This window comes from Diorhabda sublineata, chromosome 11 (genome assembly GCF_026230105.1).
Source record: "Diorhabda sublineata isolate icDioSubl1.1 chromosome 11, icDioSubl1.1, whole genome shotgun sequence".
Lineage (NCBI taxonomy): Eukaryota > Metazoa > Arthropoda > Insecta > Coleoptera > Chrysomelidae > Diorhabda > Diorhabda sublineata.
Genome location: NC_079484.1, coordinates 459,947 through 484,144, shown reverse-complemented (window position 1 = coordinate 484,144; position 24,198 = coordinate 459,947). Strand labels below are relative to the sequence as shown.

Here is a 24,198-nt window from a genome sequence, read left to right as displayed (position 1 = left end):
TTTATGCGAATCTTGTCAAAATTCATAGTTCGTGTCAAATTTTATAGGTCCTGTCAAAATTCGTAGTTTGTGTCAAAATTCTTATTACTTCTGTCAAAATTTGCAACGTCAATGCAACAAATTTCATCCAACTGAAAGATTTTGTCGAAATTTTTATGCGAATCTTGTCAAAATTCATAGTTCGTGTCAAATTTTATAGGTCCTGTCAAAATTCGTAGTTTGTGTCAAAATTCTTATTACTTCTGTCAAAATTTGCAACGTCAATGCAACAAATTTCATCCAACTGAAAAATTTTGTCGAAATTTTTATGCGAATCTTGTCAAAATTCATAGTTCGTGTCAAATTTTATAGGTCCTGTCAAAATTCGTAGTTTGTGTCAAAATTCTTGTTACTTCTGTCAAAATTTGCAACGTCAATGCAACAAATTTCATCCAACTGAAAGATTTTGTCGAAATTTTTATGCGAATCTTGTCAAAATTCATAGTTCGTGTCAAATTTTATAGGTCCTGTCAAAATTCGTAGTTTGTGTCAAAATTCTTATTACTTCTGTCAAAATTTGCAACGTCAATGCAACAAATTTCATCCAACTGAAAGATTTTGTCGAAATTTTTATGCGAATCTTGTCAAAATTCATAGTTCGTGTCAAATTTTATAGGTCCTGTCAAAATTCGTAGTTTGTGTCAAAATTCTTGTTACTTCTGTCAAAATTTGCAACGTCGATGCAACAAATTTCCTCCAACTGAAAAATTTTGTCGAAATTTTTATGCGAATCTTGTCAAAATTCATAGTTCGTGTCAAATTTTATAGGTCCTGTCAAAATTCGTAGTTTGTGTCAAAATTCTTGTTACTTCTGTCAAAATTTGCAACGTCGATGCAACAAATTTCATCCAACTGAAAAATTTTGTCGAAATTTTTATGCGAATCTTGTCAAAATTCATAGTTCGTGTCAAATTTTATAGGTCCTGTCAAAATTCGTAGTTTGTGTCAAAATTCTTATTACTTCTGTCAAAATTTGCAACGTCAATGCAACAAATTTCATCCAACTGAAAGATTTTGTCGAAATTTTTATGCGAATCTTGTCAAAATTCATAGTTCGTGTCAAATTTTATAGGTCCTGTCAAAATTCGTAGTTTGTGTCAAAATTCTTATTACTTCTGTCAAAATTTGCAACGTCAATGCAACAAATTTCCTCCAACTGAAAAATTTTGTCGAAATTTTTATGCGAATCTTGTCAAAATTCATAGTACGTGTCAAATTTCATAGATCCTGTCAAAATTCGTAGTTTCTGTTAAAATTCTTGTTACTTCTGTCAAAATTTGCAACGTCAATGCAACAAATTTCCTCCAACTGAAAAATTTTGTCGAAATTTTTATGCGAATCTTGTCAAAATTCATAGTTCGTGTCAAATTTTATAGGTCCTGTCAAAATTCGTAGTTTGTGTCAAAATTCTTATTACTTCTGTCAAAATTTGCAACGTCGATGCAACAAATTTCCTCCAACTGAAAAATTTTGTCGAAATTTTTATGCGAATCTTGTCAAAATTCATAGTTCGTGTCAAATTTTATAGATCCTGTCAAAATTCGTAGTTTCTGTCAAAATTCTTGTTACTTCTGTCAAAATTTGCAACGTCGATGCAATAAATTTCATCCAACTGAAAGATTTTGTCGAAATTTTTATGCGAATCTTGTCAAAATTCATAGTTCGTGTCAAATTTTATAGGTCCTGTCAAAATTCGTAGTTTGTGTCAAAATTCTTATTACTTCTGTCAAAATTTGCAACGTCGATGCAACAAATTTCCTCCAACTGAAAAATTTTGTCGAAATTTTTATGCGAATCTTGTCAAAATTCATAGTTCGTGTCAAATTTTATAGGTCCTGTCAAAATTCGTAGTTTGTGTCAAAATTCTTATTACTTCTGTCAAAATTTGCAACGTCGATGCAACAAATTTCCTCCAACTGAAAAATTTTGTCGAAATTTTTATGCGAATCTTGTCAAAATTCATAGTTCGTGTCAAATTTTATAGGTCCTGTCAAAATTCGTAGTTTGTGTCAAAATTCTTATTACTTCTGTCAAAATTTGCAACGTCGATGCAACAAATTTCCTCCAACTGAAAAATTTTGTCGAAATTTTTATGCGAATCTTGTCAAAATTCATAGTTCGTGTCAAATTTTATAGGTCCTGTCAAAATTCGTAGTTTGTGTCAAAATTCTTATTACTTCTGTCAAAATTTGCAACGTCGATGCAACAAATTTCCTCCAATTGAAAGATTTTGTCGAAATTTTTATGCGAATCTTGTCAAAATTCATAGTACGTGTCAAATTTCATAGATCCTGTCAAAATTCGTAGTTTCTGTCAAAATTCTTGTTACTTCTGTCAAAATTTGCAACGTCGATGCAACAAATTTCATCCAACTGAAAAATTTTGTCGAAATTTTTATGCGAATCTTGTCAAAATTCATAGTTCGTGTCAAATTTTATAGGTCCTGTCAAAATTCGTAGTTTGTGTCAAAATTCTTATTACTTCTGTCAAAATTTGCAACGTCGATGCAACAAATTTCCTCCAACTGAAAAATTTTGTCGAAATTTTTATGCGAATCTTGTCAAAATTCATAGTTCGTGTCAAATTTTATAGGTCCTGTCAAAATTCGTAGTTTGTGTCAAAATTCTTATTACTTCTGTCAAAATTTGCAACGTCGATGCAACAAATTTCCTCCAACTGAAAAATTTTGTCGAAATTTTTATGCGAATCTTGTCAAAATTCATAGTTCGTGTCAAATTTTATAGGTCCTGTCAAAATTCGTAGTTTGTGTCAAAATTCTTATTACTTCTGTCAAAATTTGCAACGTCGATGCAACAAATTTCCTCCAATTGAAAGATTTTGTCGAAATTTTTATGCGAATCTTGTCAAAATTCATAGTACGTGTCAAATTTCATAGATCCTGTCAAAATTCGTAGTTTCTGTCAAAATTCTTGTTACTTCTGTCAAAATTTGCAACGTCGATGCAACAAATTTCATCCAACTGAAAGATTTTGTCGAAATTTTTATGCGAATCTTGTCAAAATTCATAGTTCGTGTCAAATTTTATAGGTCCTGTCAAAATTCGTAGTTTGTGTCAAAATTCTTATTACTTCTGTCAAAATTTGCAACGTCGATGCAACAAATTTCCTCCAATTGAAAGATTTTGTCGAAATTTTTATGCGAATCTTGTCAAAATTCATAGTACGTGTCAAATTTCATAGATCCTGTCAAAATTCGTAGTTTCTGTCAAAATTCTTGTTACTTCTGTCAAAATTTGCAACGTCGATGCAACAAATTTCCTCCAACTGAAAGATTTTGTCGAAATTTTTATGCGAATCTTGTCAAAATTCATAGTTCGTGTCAAATTTTATAGGTCCTGTCAAAATTCGTAGTTTGTGTCAAAATTCTTATTACTTCTGTCAAAATTTGCAACGTCAATGCAACAAATTTCATCCAACTGAAAGATTTTGTCGAAATTTTTATGCGAATCTTGTCAAAATTCATAGTACGTGTCAAATTTCATAGATCCTGTCAAAATTCGTAGTTTCTGTCAAAATTCTTGTTACTTCTGTCAAAATTTGCAACGTCGATGCAACAAATTTCATCCAACTGAAAGATTTTGTCGAAATTTTTATGCGAATCTTGTCAAAATTCATAGTTCGTGTCAAATTTTATAGGTCCTGTCAAAATTCGTAGTTTCTGTCAAAATTCTTGTTACTTCTGTCAAAATTTGCAACGTCAATGCAACAAATTTCATCCAACTGAAAGATTTTGTCGAAATTTTTCCTGTCAGTTCCTCTTGTCAAACTGTCAATGTCAAAAAACAATTTTTTTCCATAAACTTCAAATAAATATGATAAAAAATCAACGATAATTTCGATGTATCCCGTATAGTTTAATAAGGTAAATAAAATAAAAAAAAAAAGTGTTTCAATTACCTAAAATCGTGTTGTTGCAATTGTCTACCCTCCCGCAAATCCCAACTCCTCACAGTATTATCCAACCCGCCGGTCCAAAGTTTATTTCCTTCCGAGGAAATATCTATGCAAGAAGCACCGTCCGTATGTCCTTGAAACTGTCTCACCAACGTTTGATTATGTAAATCCCAAACGGCAATGTTCCCTATAATAATTCAAAAACGTTTATCCATCGAAAAAAAAAATTTATAAAAAAATATTCAACTCACCGTCCGAACAACAACTAAAACAAACTTTGGAATCCGGACTGATGGCTAAAGCGTAACACGCCGGCGCACTAGACGTTAATTCAGCCTTAATTCGAGGTGTCGGACTCGCCAAATCCCATATGGATAAATTACTCGCTTCCCCGCCCACTATGAGTGTTCTACCGTCAGGCAAAAGTTTCACAGATCTTATGTAATTATCCCGTTGCTGTAACAAACCAATCCGATAATAGCAGTTACAGAAGTAACAGTGATTTCGTAGCGTCACTATTTTTGAATTTCAACGAAACTTATTGCGTTTTTTAAGTTGGCAAAACTTTTTGGGTCGCCGTCGTTAGACGACGGCGATTCGAATTAGCTACGAGGGTGAATTACTAAGTACGGACATTACTTGGAATTATTTTGATATTGTAAAATAATTATTTCTTGGATTTGTTGATTGCTGTGTGTGTGACAATGATTTATACTGTCGGTGTCATCCTAATTAAATATATAGGTTGTCATTTTCGTCACAATTATGTATTTTTGATAAACGGCGTTACCTTTTTTTTTGGTTTTATTCAAAAGTTTAGGATGAAAATTTTTTTTCAACTAAATATTTGGGATTTTTGAGAAAAATAATGAACGATCAGAATTTTCGTTAAAATTATTTACAAATAAACTGCGTTACCTTTTTATGGATTTATTTAAAAATTTAGTTATTTTTTCAAGAAAATTTTTATGTGAACCCTTTTTAATTCAATATTTGAAAATTTTGAATATATTTGAAAAAACTGAACCGACCACAATAAAATTAGTCACAATTATGTATTTTTAATAAACGGCGTTACCTTTTTTTGGTTTTATTCAAATGTTTAAGATTAAATTTCTTTTTTCATATGAATATTTGGGATGTTTGAGAAAATTTGAAAATTAAAGAACGATAAGAATTTCCGTTAAAATTATTTACACTAAACTGCGTTACCTTTTTATGGATTTATTTAAAAATTAAGTTATTTTTTCAAGAAAACTTTTATGTGAGCCCTTTTTAATTCAATATTTGAAAATTTTGAATAAATTTGAAAAACGGAACCGACCGCATTAAAATTAGTCACAATTATGTATTTTTAATAAACGGCGTTACCTTTTTTTGGTTTTATTCAAATGTTTAAGATTAAATTTCTTTTTTCATATGAATATTTGGGATTTTTGAGAAAATTTGAAAAATAATGAACGATCAGAATTTTCGTTAAAATTATTTACAAATAAACTGCGTTACCTTTTTATGGATTTATTTAAAAATTTAGTTATTTTTTCAAGAAAATTTTTATGTGAACCCTTTTTAATTCAATATTTGAAAATTTTGAATATATTTGAAAAAACTGAACCGACCACAATAAAATTAGTCACAATTATGTATTTTTAATAAACGGCGTTACCTTTTTTTATTTAATTCAGAAGTTTAGGACAAAATTTTTTTTTCAACTAAATATTTGGAATTTTTGAGAAAATTTGAAAAATAATCAACGATAAGAATTTTCTTTAAAATTATTTACAAAAAAACTGCGTTACCTTTTTATGGGTTTATTCAAAAATTTAGTTATTTTTTCAAGAAAATTTTTATGTGAGCACTTTTTAACTGAATATTTGAAAATTTTGAATATATTTGAAAAAACTGAACCGACCACAATAAAATTAGTCACATTCGTCACAATTATGTATTTTTACTAAACGGCGTTACCTTTTTTTTGATTTTATTCAAAAGTTTAGGACGAAATTTTTTTTTCAACTAAATATTTGAAAATTTTGTATAAAATTGAAAAAACTGAACCGACCACAATAAAATTAGTCACATTCGTCACAATTATGTATTTTTACTAAACGGCGTTACCTTTTTTTTGGTTTCATTTCCAATTAGGCGTTTTTGTGTGTAACAATTTTTGTATGAACGCTTTTTAACTGAATGTGTAGAAATTTCGAGCAAGTATTTTGAAAAAAAAATCAATCAATACGAAAATTCGACATAATTTGTTTACGTTTAATAAAATGCGCTACCTTTTTTTTAATAATCAACTTGAAATTTCATTTATTGTTAAAAAACAAAGTTCAAGCGTATGATCGTAACAAATAACGAATTGCGTTACCTTTTTTAAAAAAGGTAGCGCAATTTATTCAATATGAAATTCCCTCTATTTTCGGAAAACAAAGTTTACGTTGATATTTTTTCGCAAATTCTGAGCATTTAATTTGACCACTTTGATGACCACTTAGACCACAATAAAATCAACTTACCAAACAGTCCAATTGGGATACGGGACTTTTCGAACCGGGTTGACTTATATCCCAAACTTTAACACAGCCTTTCCCTCCTGTATATACATATTTGGTGGGATTGGAAATAGTAACGGCACAAACAACTTCCCCGTGACTTAAAGTATTGATTTGACGAGCGTGTCTGGGTATCCCCGGTCCTACCAGGGCGTCCGGCGGAAAGGGCACCGGCTGCATTTGACCGTCGGCGCTCACGTGAAACGAATAAGCACTAAAACATCGTTAATCCCAAAAAAAATCCCTTTTTTTCTTTCTTTTTGATCACAATTAATACTTACGGTTTCCCCCCCGGTATTCCCCCGAGACCTGGTACTACGGGAGCTCGCATTTGGGAATGCGGATCGTATCCGACTTGCAGCGGAGGCCTGGGGTAGTTGTTAAGCGCCGGCGGTATGTTGTTATGTAGACCCGCGTACGAACTGGCTGCTTGTAAGTCGTGGGGGGCCGCGCCGTTCGGTATGGCTAAATAGGGCGGATATTGGCCTAAACCTTGTTGTTTGATAGGTTTCAATCCGCCGGAAGCGCTTCCCGAAGACGATCCCGCAGCGGATGTCGGCGTGACGGGTTTCGATATAGGCGTCGTCGGTTTTTCTTCGATTTTTTTCGTCGAAGGCGTCGAGGCGTTACTGGACGTACCCGATCTCGGACTGTGCGGTCCGGGATGTTCTTTTTTAGGTAATTTATCGATGCCGTTTTCTCTAGGGGATGAGGTGCCGTTCGGGGGTGATACTGGGTCTTCGGACGCGTCGTCTACAACGAGATCTTGATCGCTTTTTTCCCCATCGCTATGCTGTTAAATAATTAAAAAAAAATCGTTGTTATAGAAATAACCTAAATTTCGTAAATAAAAATTGATATGGCAAAATTGCGGTACTAATATTTGAATTATACGTTTCCAAAGGTCGTTATGTACTAAACGGCGTTACCTTTTTTTTGGTTTTATTCAAAAATTTGGGAAGAAACTTTTTTTTTCAACTAAATAGTTGGGATTTTTGGGAAAATTTGGAAAATAATGAACGATCAGAATGAAATTAGTCACTTTCGTCAAAATTATTTACAAATAAACTGCGTTACCTTTTTTGTTTTTACAAAAGTTTAGGATGAAATTTTTTTTTCTCAACTAAATATTTGGGATTTTTGGGAAAATTTGGAAAATAATGAACGATCAGAATGAAATTAGTCACTTTCGTCAAAATTATTTACAAATAAACTGCGTTACCTTTTTTGGTTTTATTCAAAAGTTTAGGATGAAATTTTTTTTTCTCAACTAAATATTTGGGATTTTTGGGAAAATTTGGAAAATAATGAACGATCAGAATGAAATTAGTCACTTTCGTCAAAATTATTTACAAATAAACTGCGTTACCTTTTTTGTTTTTAATCAAAAGTTTAGGATGAAATTTTTTTTTCTCAACTAAATATTTGGGATTTTTGGGAAAATTTGGAAAATAATGAACGATCAGAATGAAATTAGTCACTTTCGTAATAATTATTTACAAATAAACTGCGTTACCTTTTTTGGTTTTATTCAAAAGTTTAGGATGAAATTTTTTCAACTAAATATTTGGGATTTTTGGGAAAATTTGGAAAATAATGAACGATCAGAATGAAATTAGTCACTTTCATCAAAATTATTTACAAATAAACTGCGTTACCTTTTTTGGTTTTATTCAAAAGTTTAGGATGAAATTTTTTTTTCTCAACTAAATATTTGGGATTTTTGGGAAAATTTGGAAAATAATGAACGATCAGAATGAAATTAGTCACTTTCGTCAAAATTATTTACAAATAAACTGCGTTACCTTTTTTGGTTTTATTCAAAAGTTTAGGATGAAATTTTTTTTTCTCAACTAAATATTTGGGATTTTTGGGAAAATTTGGAAAATAATGAACGATCAGAATGAAATTAGTCACTTTCGTCAAAATTATTTACAAATAAACTGCGTTACCTTTTTTGTTTTTAATCAAAAGTTTAGGATGAAATTTTTTTTTCTCAACTAAATATTTGGGATTTTTGGGAAAATTTGGAAAATAATGAACGATCAGAATGAAATTAGTCACTTTCGTAATAATTATTTACAAATAAACTGCGTTACCTTTTTTGGTTTTATTCAAAAGTTTAGGATGAAATTTTTTTTTCTCAACTAAATATTTGGGATTTTTGGGAAAATTTGGAAAATAATGAACGATCAGAATGAAATTAGTCACTTTCGTAATAATTATTTACAAATAAACTGCGTTACCTTTTTTGTTTTTAATCAAAAGTTTAGGATGAAATTTTTTTTTCTCAACTAAATATTTGGATTTTTGGGAAAATTTGGAAAATAATGAACGATCAGAATGAAATTAGTCACTTTCGTAATAATTATTTACAAATAAACTGCGTTACCTTTTTTGGTTTTATTCAAAAGTTTAGGATGAAATTTTTTCAACTAAATATTTGGGATTTTTGGGAAAATTTGGAAAATAATGAACGATCAGAATGAAATTAGTCACTTTCATCAAAATTATTTACAAATAAACTGCGTTACCTTTTTTGGTTTTATTCAAAAGTTTAGGATGAAATTTTTTTTTCTCAACTAAATATTTGGGATTTTTGGGAAAATTTGGAAAATAATGAACGATCAGAATGAAATTAGTCACTTTCGTAATAATTATTTACAAATAAACTGCGTTACCTTTTTTGGTTTTATTCAAAAGTTTAGGATGAAATTTTTTTTTCTCAACTAAATATTTGGGATTTTTGGGAAAATTTGGAAAATAATGAACGATCAGAATGAAATTAGTCACTTTCGTCAAAATTATTTACAAATAAACTGCGTTACCTTTTTTGGTTTTATTCAAAAGTTTAGGATGAAATTTTTTTTTCTCAACTAAATATTTGGGATTTTTGGGAAAATTTGGAAAATAATGAACGATCAGAATGAAATTAGTCACTTTCATCAAAATTATTTACAAATAAACTGCGTTACCTTTTTTGGTTTTATTCAAAAGTTTAGGATGAAATTTTTTTTTCTCAACTAAATATTTGGGATTTTTGGGAAAATTTGGAAAATAATGAACGATCAGAATGAAATTAGTCACTTTCGTAATAATTATTTACAAATAAACTGCGTTACCTTTTTTGGTTTTATTCAAAAGTTTAGGATGAAATTTTCTCAACTAAATATTTGGGATTTTTGGGAAAATTTGGAAAATAATGAACGATCAGAATGAAATTAGTCACTTTCGTCAAAATTATTTACAAATAAACTGCGTTACCTTTTTTGGTTTTATTCAAAAGTTTAGGATGAAATTTTTTTTTCTCAACTAAATATTTGGGATTTTTGGGAAAATTTGGAAAATAATGAACGATCAGAATTGAATTAGTCACTTTCGTAATAATTATTTACAAATAAACTGCGTTAGCGTTACCTTTTTTGGTTTTATTCAAAAATTCAGTGATTTTCTTAAAAAAAGTTTTATGTAAACATTTTGTATTAAAATTTTTGGAAATTTTGGGAAAATTTGAAAAATAATGAACGATCAAATAAACTAAACTAAAATTCCGTAAATAAAAATTGATATGGCAACATTGCGGTACTAATATTTAAATTATACGTTTCCAAAGGACGTTATGTACTAAAAAATATAAATTACCGTCGATGTCTTGTAGAATTAAAAGACATGCTACTGTTGAAGCGAATAACAATAATTTTCGAAGTTATCAATTCCTGAAATCGGCTCTGACTCGATTTCTCATAACGACGGGGGCCCCTACAGACAAGTAGCGTAGGTTTACCATATAATGGGCCGTTTACAGTGTCGCTTGATATCATCCCATGATCATAAATTTTATTATGGAGATTCTTGTCTACGTTTCACGTAAAAACGATAAGAATTATAGACGTGAACGTTGTACGTTTATTTTTACATTACATTTTACGTATTTAACCTCGTTTCAGACTAAATTATTAAATATTTCCATCAAAAACAAACTAATATGGAAAAAATAAGGCAAATTGAGGTTATTTTCGACCAATTTCTCGGTATTGTTTTCATAGAGACATCCTGTATATATATTATTAAAATGACAATCAATAATTTCTAGGTTATAAACGTAAAGGTTTCCAATTGTTTATTGGTAAGAAAGCGTAAATTATAAGTTTTTCTTGGTTGGCAGTCAACGTGTTAATTAAACAAAACATAACCTCAAAACGCACATTTAATTATTTCTTATAATTTCTTAATAAAAAACGATGGAAGGAAACTTTCAAGGTTAAACTATTAGGACGCCATCTATCGTAATAGTAACATAACGTATTAATATTTACGTACTCAAATACTTACGTGACCAAGATCTTTTTCTTCTTTTTTGGGTTTTTTTAATTCTGGTTCTTGAGGTGTGCGCGGTCTGTATTTTTCTGCGGGCGATATTGAATTCCTCTGTAATGAAATAATTAAAAATTATAAAATTCCTACTATAGAACCCTGTAAATCGATTTACAATATACTAACACCGCCACCGTTCAATAGATGGCGATACTTGTTCATTATAATAATTGAAGTTGCATTTCTATATAGAATACAAATGATATCATGGGAAAGATATTTTTTAAATATTTAATTGTAGATGTTAATTAGATCGGAAGGTGAAAATCGATCGGTTCGAATGAAATTCACCTTTATAGCATTGATATTATTTAATAGATGGCGCTCGACGTATAATAATTCAAAACTACTAAAATACGAAATTTTTAACGAGGGATGTTCGATATTTTATTCCTCTCAATGGATGTAAATAATTACAGTGGCGGAGTAATTATTTTATTTGCAGGGGGTCCATAATTAAATAATTCTAAGTACAATTGTATATTTTTTAATTTACAGTGACCAGTCAATGATTATTTCATAATGTAATAGCTTTTTATAAAGTAATAACTTATACAGGGTGTCCCAACGAAGGTCAATGGTAATTTGATAAACCAAACCAAGGGGTGGAATTAATTTGAAAAAAACTGATGGATTTGGATAATACTGACGGATACATATATACGAGGGAAATTTAAAATTTTCATAGCATTGAAAAATTTGTACTCTCCAAAGTTTTAACAATTTTTCAAAATATCTCCGAAAATAATGATTTTAGAAAAAAAGTTTTAAACAAAAATGTAGTTCATGTAAAGCTCTATAAAAAAGGTTATATACGTTTTTTACGTAAATTCGTTATTTTTGCTGTTATGAATCAAAATATGTCGACAAACGCCATATTGAGAAACTTAACCTAAAAATAAAGGGGTTTTATTGAAATTTTTTCCAAAGCTCGTCGTTGATTAGAGAAAATAATTTCTGAAAGAATTTTCACCGACCAAGTTTCTTTGGCCCCCCTCCCAGTCCCCTTCAAAGTTTTAAAAATTTTTCAAAATATCTCCGAAAATATTGATATTAGAAAAAAAAGTTTTAAACAAAAAATGAAGTTCTTGGAAAACTCTATAAAAAAGGTTATATACGTTTTTTACGTAAATTCGTTATTTTTGCTGTTATGAATCAAAATATGTCGACAAACGCCATATTGGGAAACCTAACCTAAAAAATGGACGTAGACGTGTACCTAAACGTTTTTACCTCTGGAATTTTGACTCAATTAAATGGAATTTCGAACTGAAAAACTAAATATAAACAAAAATTACATTTTTTTCGTAAAACGTACGAGGGTTATCCAAAAAGATTTCCACTAAAAATGTCAAACTTTATAATGACAATGTCAAATTTGACGTAATCACGTCGGTGTTGCCATATCTCAAAACTCAAGTAATGCAACCCTTGTAATGTTTAAATTTAGTACTGTCTGCATACTTAAAACGTCAATCATCGCGTTTTCAGGGTTCGGAAGGTGTTGTGGATAGTTTCAGTGGGGTGTAGAATGTATAATTAAAAGAAAAAGTTTGAGATTTGACATTTGACATTGACAAGTTGGATTTTTATGTAAATAATAATTCGCGCGGCGCCTTTTATCTGTTTTTTTATAAATAGTGAACGCGCTTTTGACACAATTTTTTCAATAGCTGGATATTCATTTGTAAAAAAGTCTATTCATTCATTTTTTTTTTCTAGAATTTCGTAGAATTTTATTAAGGTATATAAATTTTATGATATCGAATTTTAAATCCGCATCTGTAGTGGAAAAAGCCGGAAAATATAAAATGGAAAATCTTGGTAGTTTTACAATTCGTCTCGACATGTTCCGAGTAATTTCTCCGAGTCGAGTCGATTCGATGAAGCTTTTATTTCCTCCGGGGAATTTGTCCGAGTCGAGAAATGAAACTATACGGAACCGAAACACGTATTTTGTCACCAGAATGTCGGAATCTGGCGGAAGAAAAAAAAAAGAGCAATTTCCTTCTATTGCTGTTCCAACTACTGCGGAATACTTTTCATTGCCACATGTTACTGTCGACTTCGATCTCCCATTTGTAAACATGGGCGTACCGCCACAACGTAAACCCGGTAAACCGTTTTTCAATTTAAAAGAGTGAAAAACAGTCATTATCTATCTATATTTCAACCATAGATAAAAATATATTTTTGCGTCCGAACAAGCACTTATTTATACAAGAAAGAAATTTCTAGAATATTCTAGAAAGTAATGAAATGTATAAAAAAAAAACAACTTCACGGTCCGTGTCGTGGACGAGTAACAATAAATTTTCTTTGCACCAACAAATGTTTCTTCCAATGCAATGGGATTTTCAATTCCTATACGAGGTGTGGTTAATAAGTAACGCGTCTGTAGATAAATCAGTACAGCCGTTGTAGGAAACCGATACCAAGGCTAATAATCTCTTACCATAAGTTAACCATACTCCAGGCCTCTCTGTACGGTTCGAGTGTTTGTTACCACGCATGGTGGTGGATTATACGTCTATTTGACATTTTTATGTAAAATTTTCATCTGAAAGTACCAAATCGTCTTAGTATAAGTGAAAAATAATTTTTGTAAACTGGATCAAACCGGAACCCTACGGATGCTACGTACATGTTCTTTCTTTTCCGAGTTGTCACATTGTTAGGCGGAAATAAATGGGTTTTATTGTGCGGAAATTCCTGCGACATCTGGTTCTGAGTTTCAGTTTAACTTTTTCTTTATTTTCAATACGACAAACATTAAAAGGATTGGTTTATGTCTTTCCAAATAATTAAAAGTTATTTATATAAAAACAAAACTGTATATGTCACTGAAGACGATAATTTGGTGATCGAAACCTGTCTGTAATTGCCATCTATTATCAATACCAATATGGAGGTGCACTGACGTCACAACATAGTAAACAATTAACGAAAGTTCCCGCTAAAACTTTCAATACCAATATGGAGGTGCACTGACGTCACAATATAGCAAACAATTAACGAAAGTTCCCGCTAAAACTTTAAATACCAATATGGAGGTGCACTGACGTCACAATATAGTAAACAATTAACGACTTTCTTTATTTTTTTATCGGTTTTAATTAAAAATATTTATTGGCATTGAATATTACATGGAGATTTGTAGTTTGTTATATTTCGACATAATAATTGGCTGCAAATTAACTTTAATTGTTGGAAAAGTCAAAACAAAGTGATTTAAATGGCGGATTGTATCGGATGTTTACTATTTAATGACGTCACTCGTTGATTTCTGCCCCGTCTTTGTCTAATCATATTAACGAAATGTTCGTCAAAATCCTCCCTCGTAATGAAGCATTTTCCATTTTAAATGAATACTAAAATGAACTTCCTCCCTCGAAGAGATCGGGAAACGGGGCACAAATGCTTCGGAAATCGGTTAAGACGCATGCCAAAGTGTATTAATCTTTTGGGAAACAATAAAACCCGTATCTATGTCGTGTCTATCTCGAAATTTATATAAAAGACAGATTTTAGTATTTTTGAACCACATCAGCATAAGATATAACTCGTAGAATTGTTGAAATTTGAATTATTCGATACAGTCCTGCGTTCTTTTTTTTTTTTGGAAACAAAGTACATAGCAGCTTTATTGTGTGTAGAGCCATCGAGGCCCAAGGCAAAATAAAACTGCCACAAATCCCTCTCCCTTTTTCTCTCTCTCTCTTTCCTTTTTTTTTCTTCGGGATGAAAAGGGACCGCGTTTCCTTTTTCCGCTATATCCGCATTATCACTGTGTATAACGAGTGAAACAACTGCTGTTTTATTTACGTAAAAGTTTTAAGGGCCACTCTTTCGCTTGAAGGGTTTATTACCGGGGGTCTAAAGGGCGTTAGGTCGATGCCACGTGTTTGTTTCAACCTGTTTAATTACCAAAATGAAATAAAAAAATAAGTGAACAATAATATTTGACGTGTAAAAAAAATCGATAAGAAACCGAAGAAAAGTTACGTAAATATTTACAATTTTCCAACTTATTAATTAATAATGGAAATTTCGTTTTTATTTTTCGTGCGATCCTCCTTCGGTTCCGTTCGTTCGTTTGTATATTTTGACCACTTAATGGAGAATAGCTAACGTAGCGTGCGGCGGGAGAGGCGGCGACGGGCGTCTTCCTCAATTAAAACTTAGTTGAAACATTTACACTTGGGTCTGTTTTATTTGCGCAGCTCGAAAACTGAGACCGCTCAATTCGTCGGCGAATTTAGGAGCGACTCGAAATGGAGTGTTAAATAATAGAGACAAGGATAAAACGTTCGCAGGCGGCGTTCATTGCCGTAAATGGAAACTCGGCAAACTCTAATTACAAAATAAATTTTGATATACCGCGATCTCCGTATGATTAGACATTGCGCAATCGCTACACGTTTATTTTCCTCAAAAAAGTACAGTCTATATACATATTGTCGGCGCGTCGACAACAGAGCCCGTTTTCATGAATTTCTGGTACGTCTTCTACATCAAGCTCCATCCTGCGTGATACGAGGGATGTTAGCGAGTGTTGGATGATTTTGCCGACGTAAATCTTCGAGATAACTTTGGTTTTTTTCCGTGACTCTCAAAAAAGTACAGTCCTAACCCCACTATACCTCAGAGAGGTTTAATTCTTCTTTAATAAAGATTTGAGGATTCTAGTCGCCTCTGTATCCATATTTTGTTAGTTATTACAGATATCGGACGTCGAGAACGCGGCGCGTCGACAACAGAGCCCGCTTTTAAGAATTTCTCGTACGTCTTTTACACCGAGCTCCATCCTGCGTGATACGAGGGATGTTAGCGAGTGTTGGATCGTTTTGCCGACGTAAATCTTCGAGTTAACTTTGGTTTGTAACATAACCTTCAAAAAAGTACAGTTACTCGTTGATACCTGCCCACGAACATATCCAAGAAAGATTTAATTATTTTCTAATAAAGATTTGAGGATTCTGGTTGTTTCTGTATCCATATTTCGTTAGTTATTACAGATATCGGACGTCGAGATCGCGGCGCGTCGACAACAGAGCCCGTTTTTAAGAATTTCTCGTACGTCTTTTACACCAAGCTCCATCCTGCGTGATACGAGGGATGTTAGCGAGTGTTGGATCGTTTTGCCGACGTAAATCTTCGAGTTAACTTTGGTTTGTAACATAACCTTCAAAAAAGTACAGTTACTCGTTGATACCTGCCCACGAACATATCCAAGAAAGATTTAATTATTTTCTAATAAAGATTTGAGGATTCTGGTTGTTTCTGTATCCATATTTCGTTAGTTATTACAGATATCGGACGTCGAGATCACGGCGCGTCGACAACAGAGCCCATTTTTAAGAATTTCTTGTACGTCTTTTACACCAAGCTCCATCCTGCGTGATACGAGGGATGTTAGCGAGTGTTGGATCGTTTTGCCGACGTAAATCTTCGAGTTAACTTTGGTTTGTAACATAACCTTCAAAAAAGTACAGTTACTCGTTGATACCTGCCCACGAACATATCCAAGAAAGATTTAATTATTTTCTAATAAAGATTTTAGGATTCTGGTTGTTTCTGTATCCATATTTCGTTAGTTATCACAGATATCGGACGTCGAGAACGCGGCGCGTCGACAACAGAGCCCGCTTTTAAGAATTTCTCGTACGTCTTTTACACCGAGCTCCATCCTGCGTGATACGAGGGATGTTAGCGAGTGTTGGATCGTTTTGCCGACGTAAATCTTCGAGTTAACTTTGGTTTGTAACATAACCTTCAAAAAAGTACAGTTACTCGTTGATACCTGCCCACGAACATATCCAAGAAAGATTTAATTATTTTCTAATAAAGATTTGAGGATTCTGGTTGTTTCTGTATCCATATTTCGTTAGTTATCACAGATATCGGACGTCGAGAACGCGGCGCGTCGACAACAGAGCCCGTTTTTAAGAATTTCTGGTACGTCTTGAACGATTCGGTAGCGGCGAGTTCGGAAATTGTTTTGAAATTCGATAGTTTCGTAAATTGTATGAAGCACGAACAAATTTATTTAACGTATCCAATATTTCTACAAAATTTAAATCTAGAAATATCCGCATTTCCTTTATACGTAAAAGCACTTGAGACGAACGGATACGCCTTCGTTGTATTTTCGGTGAAAGCCACCACCGCGGCCCTTCCGTCTTATAAATTGATTATCTCTTAAAAGCCTCCGCGATTTTTCAAAAATTACTTTCAGACGCTCCCCGAATAGGCCGCGCCATCCATTCTAATTTGGCTCGAGAGGGTTTTCAAAATAATATCCAAGATGAATTAGATTCGGCTGGCGACCTTACGAAAAGTAAGAGTGGAAAAGAAAAAAAAAAAAAACCGGTACACTGATAAAAATACTCGAGAACTTGAATATTGGGATATAGTTAATTGCGAGACGCCCCCTCGATTCGACCCTGGTCTCACGTAACGGCCATCAACGACAGTATAATTAAGAGCGGGTTCAACAAGTGCTCAAAGTTGGTGGCGTCGAGCGAACGGAATTAGGAAGTTCGCCACGCCACTGTAAGGATAATTACTACAATAATTAGTCCAATTAACCGAACTTGCGCTGTTACAATCTCGAGGCTCTCCTGACGACTTGCCACTTGGCTCGTTCCACTGATATTGCGGGTGTTAATAGAGGTGGGCGGTTACGTTACAACGTCTCGTCGACGTTAAATAATAACCAAATTATTTACGTCGATCGATTTTTGAAATATGCGACAAGTAATTCGTTGAAATTATGAAATTAATCACGTGTAGACGAAGATGAGGACACCAGGTGACAGAAAAATTTTTACTGCTCGAAATAAACTAGATTTAAAAAAAAAAAAATTTAAAAAGGTTACAACCCTTAGATTTATGATAGAAAATGTGAATATGTCTTCTGTGGTGTTGCTTACGAGACGAGACTGGAGAATGGAATGTCTCGTCTCGAGTTTTGTCTCGTATCTCGCGCGAGATTCATTCACGACTGAAATACCTTCATAAATTTAGGGCAATTAATTTGTGGGGGTTTCGAGTATCGGAGAAACGATTTCTTTTAGTGTAATCTACGAAACGAGTATGAAAAATCTCGTCTCGTTTCGAGAAAAAGTGGAATATCTCGTCTCGAACTTTACCTCATCTCGTATCGATAATTTTTTTAGTCTATTCTACGAAACGAGTATGAAAAATCTCGTTTCGTTTCGAGAAAAAGTGGAATATCTCGTCTCGACCTTTGCCTCATCTCGTATCGACAATTTTTTTAGTTTGTTCTACTAAACGTGTAAGAAAAATCTCGTCTCGTTTCGAGAAAAAGTGGAATATCTCGTCTCGAACTTTACCTCATCTCGTATCGATAATTTTTTTAGTCTATTCTACGAAACGAGTATGAAAAATCTCGTTTCGTTTCGAGAAAAAGTGGAATATCTCGTCTCGACCTTTGTCTCATCTCGTATCGACAATTTTTTTAGTTTGTTCTACGAAACGTGTAAGAAAAATCTCGTCTCGTTTCGAGAAAAAGTGGAATATCTCGTCTCGAACTTTACCTCATCTCGTATCGATAATTTTTTTAGTCTATTCTACGAAACGAGTATGAAAAATCTCGTTTCGTTTCGCGAAAAAGTGGAATATCTCGTCTCGAACTTTGTCTCATCTCATATCAACAATTTTTTTAGATTATTCTACGAAACGAGTAAGAAAAATCTCGTCTCGTTTCGAGAAAAAGTGGAGTATCTCGTCTCGAGCTTTACCTCATCTCGTATTAACAATTTTTTAGTTTATTCTACGAAGCGAATATGAAAAATCTCGTCTCGTTTCGAGAAAAAGTGGAATATCTCGTCTCGACCTTTGCCTCATCTCGTATCGACAATTTTTTTAGTTTGTTCTACGAAACGTGTAAGAAAAATCTCGTCTCGTTTCGAGAAAAAGTGGAATATCTCGTCTCGACCTTTGCCTCATCTCGTATCGACAATTTTTTTAGTTTGTTCTACGAAACGTGTAAGAAAAATCTCGTCTCGTTTCGAGAAAAAGTGGAATATCTCGTCTCGAACTTTACCTCATCTCGTATCGATAATTTTTTTAGTCTATTCTACGAAACGAGTATGAAAAATCTCGTTTCGTTTCGCGAAAAAGTGGAATATCTCGTCTCGAACTTTGTCTCATCTCATATCAACAATTTTTTTAGATTATTCTACGAAACGAGTAAGAAAAATCTCGTCTCGTTTCGAGAAAAAGTGGAGTATCTCGTCTCGAGCTTTACCTCATCTCGTATTAACAATTTTTTAGTTTATTCTACGAAGCGAATATGAAAAATCTCGTCTCGTTTCGAGAAAAAGTGGAATATCTCGTCTCGACCTTTGCCTCATCTCGTATCGACAATTTTTTTAGTTTGTTCTACGAAACGTGTAAGAAAAATCTCGTCTCGTTTCGAGAAAAAGTGGAATATCTCGTCTCGAACTTTACCTCATCTCGTATCGATAATTTTTTTAGTCTATTCTACGAAACGAGTATGAAAAATCTCGTTTCGTTTCGCGAAAAAGTGGAATATCTCGTCTCGAACTTTGTCTCATCTCATATCAACAATTTTTTTAGTTTATTCTACGAAACGAGTATGAAAAATCTCGTTTCGTTTCGCGAAAAAGTGGAATATCTCGTCTCGAGCTTTACCTATCTCGTATCAACAATTCTTTTAGTTTATTCTACGAAACGAGTATGAAAAATCTCGTTTCGTTTCGCGAAAAAGTGGAATATCTCGCCTCGAGCTTTGTCTCATCTCGTATCGACAATTTTTTTTAGTGTAACTTACGAAACGATACGAAATTTTGTAAAATCTCGTCTTCTTTCGCAAAAAAGGGGCAACTCTTGTTCCGTCTCGAGTTTCGTCTCGTATCTCGCGCGAGATTCGTTCATGACTCGAGTACTTTTGGACAAATAATTTGTGGGGGTTTCGAGTATCAGGAAAACAGTTTTTTTAGTGTAGTTTACGAAACGAGACTAAAATAAGAAAGATCTCGTCTTGTTTCGCAAAAAAAGTGGAAAATCTCGTCTCGAATCTCGTGAATAAAATGAAGAAATGTTAATTACAGTACGTAGATTTATTTGCGATAATGTACGAGGGTAGAGTTTTAAGGGAGTTTCAATTTTTCTCAGTTCTTTTATATATAAAGCCGCGTCACACCTTTTTGTGCCGCACTCAATTTCAACTTTAAAAGCTACTACATCCGACATTCGTTGATCAAAGGCGTTTTGCGAAAGAGCAATCCCCTTGTTGTGTGTTCTCCCCCTCTTCGACGCCACCTCCGGAAACGGCCGACAAAAGGAACAAAAAAAAAAAAAAGAAAAAATTTCGATACTCGTCGGAGAATGCCGAGACGCTTCAAATCATTCAATTATCATTTAAAGGGGTAGTTTAAACGTTTAATTTTATATATACGAAATTTATATTATAATTTATTTCGTACGAGGGTTGTTTGACATTCGAATACGTCAAATCTGACATCTGACATTTGACAAGTACGTTCGACAACTACTTTAGTCACTTTCGTCCCTATCTACCCTTAAATTCGATCCGTAATAGTTCCTCATCCACCGTATAGTCCAGATTTAGTCCACACATCACTTTATACCGTCCAAAACGTAATAGAACCTTCTAAATTTTCACTTCCGGAACCGTTTAGAACGTAGTTCAATAGTCGCCCGATAGATGTCCGCTACGTCGAAGAGATAACGTCAACAAACGGATGTTGGAGTAACTAATCTGGTGAGATGACTACGGACGTTAACTCTAACTAAACCGATTCGTGATTTGTCACCCCTTATTACGGTTTACCCTTTTTATTATTATCTAGACAAGGGTCGATCCTCCCCGTTCGAATGGAGTCGTGACAGGAGATAAGGGAAATTCGTATTGAAATGTACTTATGGTTTCGAGATTTAATACTCGTACACCATAAGCGCCACCAGTTTAAATTCAAGGGGTAACTACGAATGAATCTTTCGATTGAATTGTCAAAATTCCTAATATAATCAAATCCTAAAGTCTTAGGAGGTGTATTCGTTATATTTTTTATCGGGAGAACAGAAAAGAAATATCAGGAGTAGACTTCCTCGTTTTTCTATTATCCTGGTAGGAAACGGAAATAAAAATCGATGAAATTACTTTCTAGATATACCTCGTATAAATAATCGTTTTTAATTTCACTTTTCCTTTTCGAATTATGTTTTTTTTTTAATAAAAAATCACTTTTAGGTTAAGTACAAGTATAAATTAAAAACAAAATTAATTATGACTGTGCCTCGTATATGCTTTTAATCTTTTTTGAATACCCAACTGTTTCTCGATTGTACCTTGTACCCTTATAAAGTATTTTCAACACATAATGTTTTATTCGATATCGATTTTAGCCCTCGTAAAAGTACACCCCCATTTCGACATTCGTTTACGACCCTCTTATGTCCGACTCTCACTCCCGCCCCAGAATATTGTTAATCTAGTGTTGTAGCGCCCTTATCTTGCCACTTGCCAATTATACGGGATTAACTGTCTAAATTCAAGTGGTTACGCAAACGGTATAACTGGCGACATCTAGTGGTAGAGACGTGATTTTAATATTTAAGTTGTTTCAAAAGGTTTCCTTTGTGAATTAATTTCGAAAAAAAATTTGAGAAACAAAATATTATTGAGAAAAAAAAACTGTTTTTAAAAGAAATTTTTCATTAATCAGTCCCTGTACAATACGATATCTCAAAAAACAAAAGATAGTTTATTATCGTAAAAAACCGTTTTTCAAAAGTTATTTTTTCATTTTTAATCGTGAAAGTGGAAAAAAATAAATTCGAAAAAAAAAACTATTAAAAAAATGTATAACAAAGATTTAATGACTAGTCCCTGTACAATAAGGTTTCTCAAAAAACGAAAATTAGTTTATTATCGTAAAAAACCGTTTTTCAAAAGTTATTGTTTCATTTTTAATCGTGAAAATGGAAAAAAATAAATTCGAAAAAAGAAACTATTAAAAAAATGTATAATAAAGATTTAATGACTAGTCCCTGTACAATAAGGTTTCTCAAAAAACGAAAAATAGTTTATTATCGTAAAAAACCGTTTTTCAAAAGTTATTTTTTCATTTTTAATCGTGAAAGTGGAAAAAAATAAATTCGAAAAAAAAACTATTAAAAAAATGTATAACAAAGATTTAATGACTAGTCCCTGTACAATAAGGTTTCTCAAAAAACGAAAAATAGTTTATTATCGTAAAAGACCGTTTTTCAAAAGTTATTTTTTCATTTTTAATCGTGAAAGTAGAAAAAAATAAATTCGAAAAAAAAACTATTAAACAAATGTATAACAAAGATTTAATGACTAGTCCCTGTACAATAAGGTTTCTCAAAAAACGAAAAATAGTTTATTATCGTAAAAAACCGTTTTTCAAAAGTTATTTTTTCATTTTTAATCTTGAAAGTGGAAAAAAATAAATTCGAAAAAAAAACTATTAAAAAAATGTATAACAAAGATTTAATGACTAGTCCCTGTACAATAAGGTTTCTCAAAAAACGAAAAATAGTTTATTATCGTAAAAAACCGTTTTCAAAAGTTATTTTTTCATTTTTAATCGTGAAAGTGGAAAAAAATAAATTCGAAAAAAAAACTATTAAAAAAATGTATAACAAAGATTTAATGACTAGTCCCTGTACAATAAGGTTTCTCAAAAAACGAAAAATAGTTTATTATCGTAAAAAACCGTTTTTCAAAAGTTATTTTTTCATTTTTAATCTTGAAAGTGGAAAAAAATAAATTCGAAAAAAAAACTATTAAAAAAATGTATAACAAAGATTTAATGACTAGTCCCTGTACAATAAGGTTTCTCAAAAAACGAAAAATAGTTTATTATCGTAAAAAACCGTTTTCAAAAGTTATTTTTTCATTTTTAATCGTGAAAGTGGAAAAAAATAAATTCGAAAAAAAAACTATTAAAAAAATGTATAACAAAGATTTAATGACTAGTCCCTGTACAATAAGGTTTCTCAAAAAACGAAAAATAGTTTATTATCGTAAAAAACCGTTTTTCAAAAGTTATTTTTTCATTTTTAATCTTGAAAGTGGAAAAATATAAATTCGAAAAAAAAACTATTAAAAAAATGTATAACAAAGATTTAATGACTAGTCCCTGTACAATAAGGTTTCTCAAAAAACGAAAAATAGTTTATTATCGTAAAAAACCGTTTTTCAAAAGTTATTTTTTCATTTTTAATCTTGAAAGTGGAAAAAAATAAATTCGAAAAAAAAACTATTAAAAAAATGTATAACAAAGATTTAATGACTAGTCCCTGTACAATAAGGTTTCTCAAAAAACGAAAAATAGTTTATTATCGTAAAAAACCGTTTTCAAAAGTTATTGTTTCATTTTTAATCGTGAAAATGGAAAAAAATAAATTCGAAAAAAAAACTATTAAAAAAATGTATAACAAAGATTTAATGACTAGTCCCTGTACAATAAGGTTTCTCAAAAAACGAAAAATAGTTTATTATCGTAAAAAACCGTTTTTCAAAAGTTATTTTTTCATTTTTAATCTTGAAAGTGGAAAAAAATAAATTCGAAAAAAAAACTATTAAAAAAATGTATAACAAAGATTTAATGACTAGTCCCTGTACAATAAGGTTTCTCAAAAAACGAAAAATAGTTTATTATCGTAAAAAACCGTTTTCAAAAGTTATTGTTTCATTTTTAATCGTGAAAATGGAAAAAAAAAACCATTAAAAAAATTTGTAACAAAGTTATAATCATCAGTCCTTGTACAACACGGTTTCTTAAAAAAACAAAAGATGGTTCATTATAGGAAAAAAACGTATCCAAAATATATTTTTCCATTTTGAAAAAGTCAAAAAATTCAAATTCGAAACAAAAACTCCATTAAAACAAATTTGCAACAAATTTAATTTGTTTAATGACCAGTCCTTGTACAATACGTTATCCCCACCCCAATAAACACAAAGCACACGTGCAATTTTGATTATTAAGTATAGACAGATAGCAAAAGGGCCGAAGGGCGAATTTATATACACGTCGAGAAACGTCGGCCGATGCCTTATTTCTCCGAGGGTCGACCTCAACACTGTGCATGTTTACATAGAAACCGCAGCTGAGTGGCACTCAAGCTGCGGTTGCACTGATACAGAAGCGACGTTGTCACGTTTTCTACCACTTCATAATAACTAGAGACAACGATTTATTTATAAAATGTTTCACCGAGAATGAATTTTCTCAATTATTCTCGATATTAATAGTCCAGTCGATATTTCC

The 24,198-nt window shown here is 32.0% G+C and overlaps 1 protein-coding gene across 1 annotated transcript in view; it reads right to left on the bottom strand.

Annotated features, from left to right (window-relative positions):
* The window catches only part of LOC130450394 (transducin-like enhancer protein 4), a 156,817-nt gene that overhangs the window by 8,692 nt on the left and 123,927 nt on the right, over nt 1-24,198 (bottom strand). Inside the window, exons 7-11 of the mRNA XM_056788768.1 lie at nt 10,841-10,936; nt 6,790-7,301; nt 6,473-6,722; nt 4,205-4,409; nt 3,957-4,140 (exon numbers count right to left, since the gene is read on the bottom strand). Coding sequence (XP_056644746.1) covers nt 3,957-4,140; nt 4,205-4,409; nt 6,473-6,722; nt 6,790-7,301; nt 10,841-10,936 — 1,247 coding nt within the window. The remainder of the gene's footprint in view (nt 1-3,956; nt 4,141-4,204; nt 4,410-6,472; nt 6,723-6,789; nt 7,302-10,840; nt 10,937-24,198) is intronic.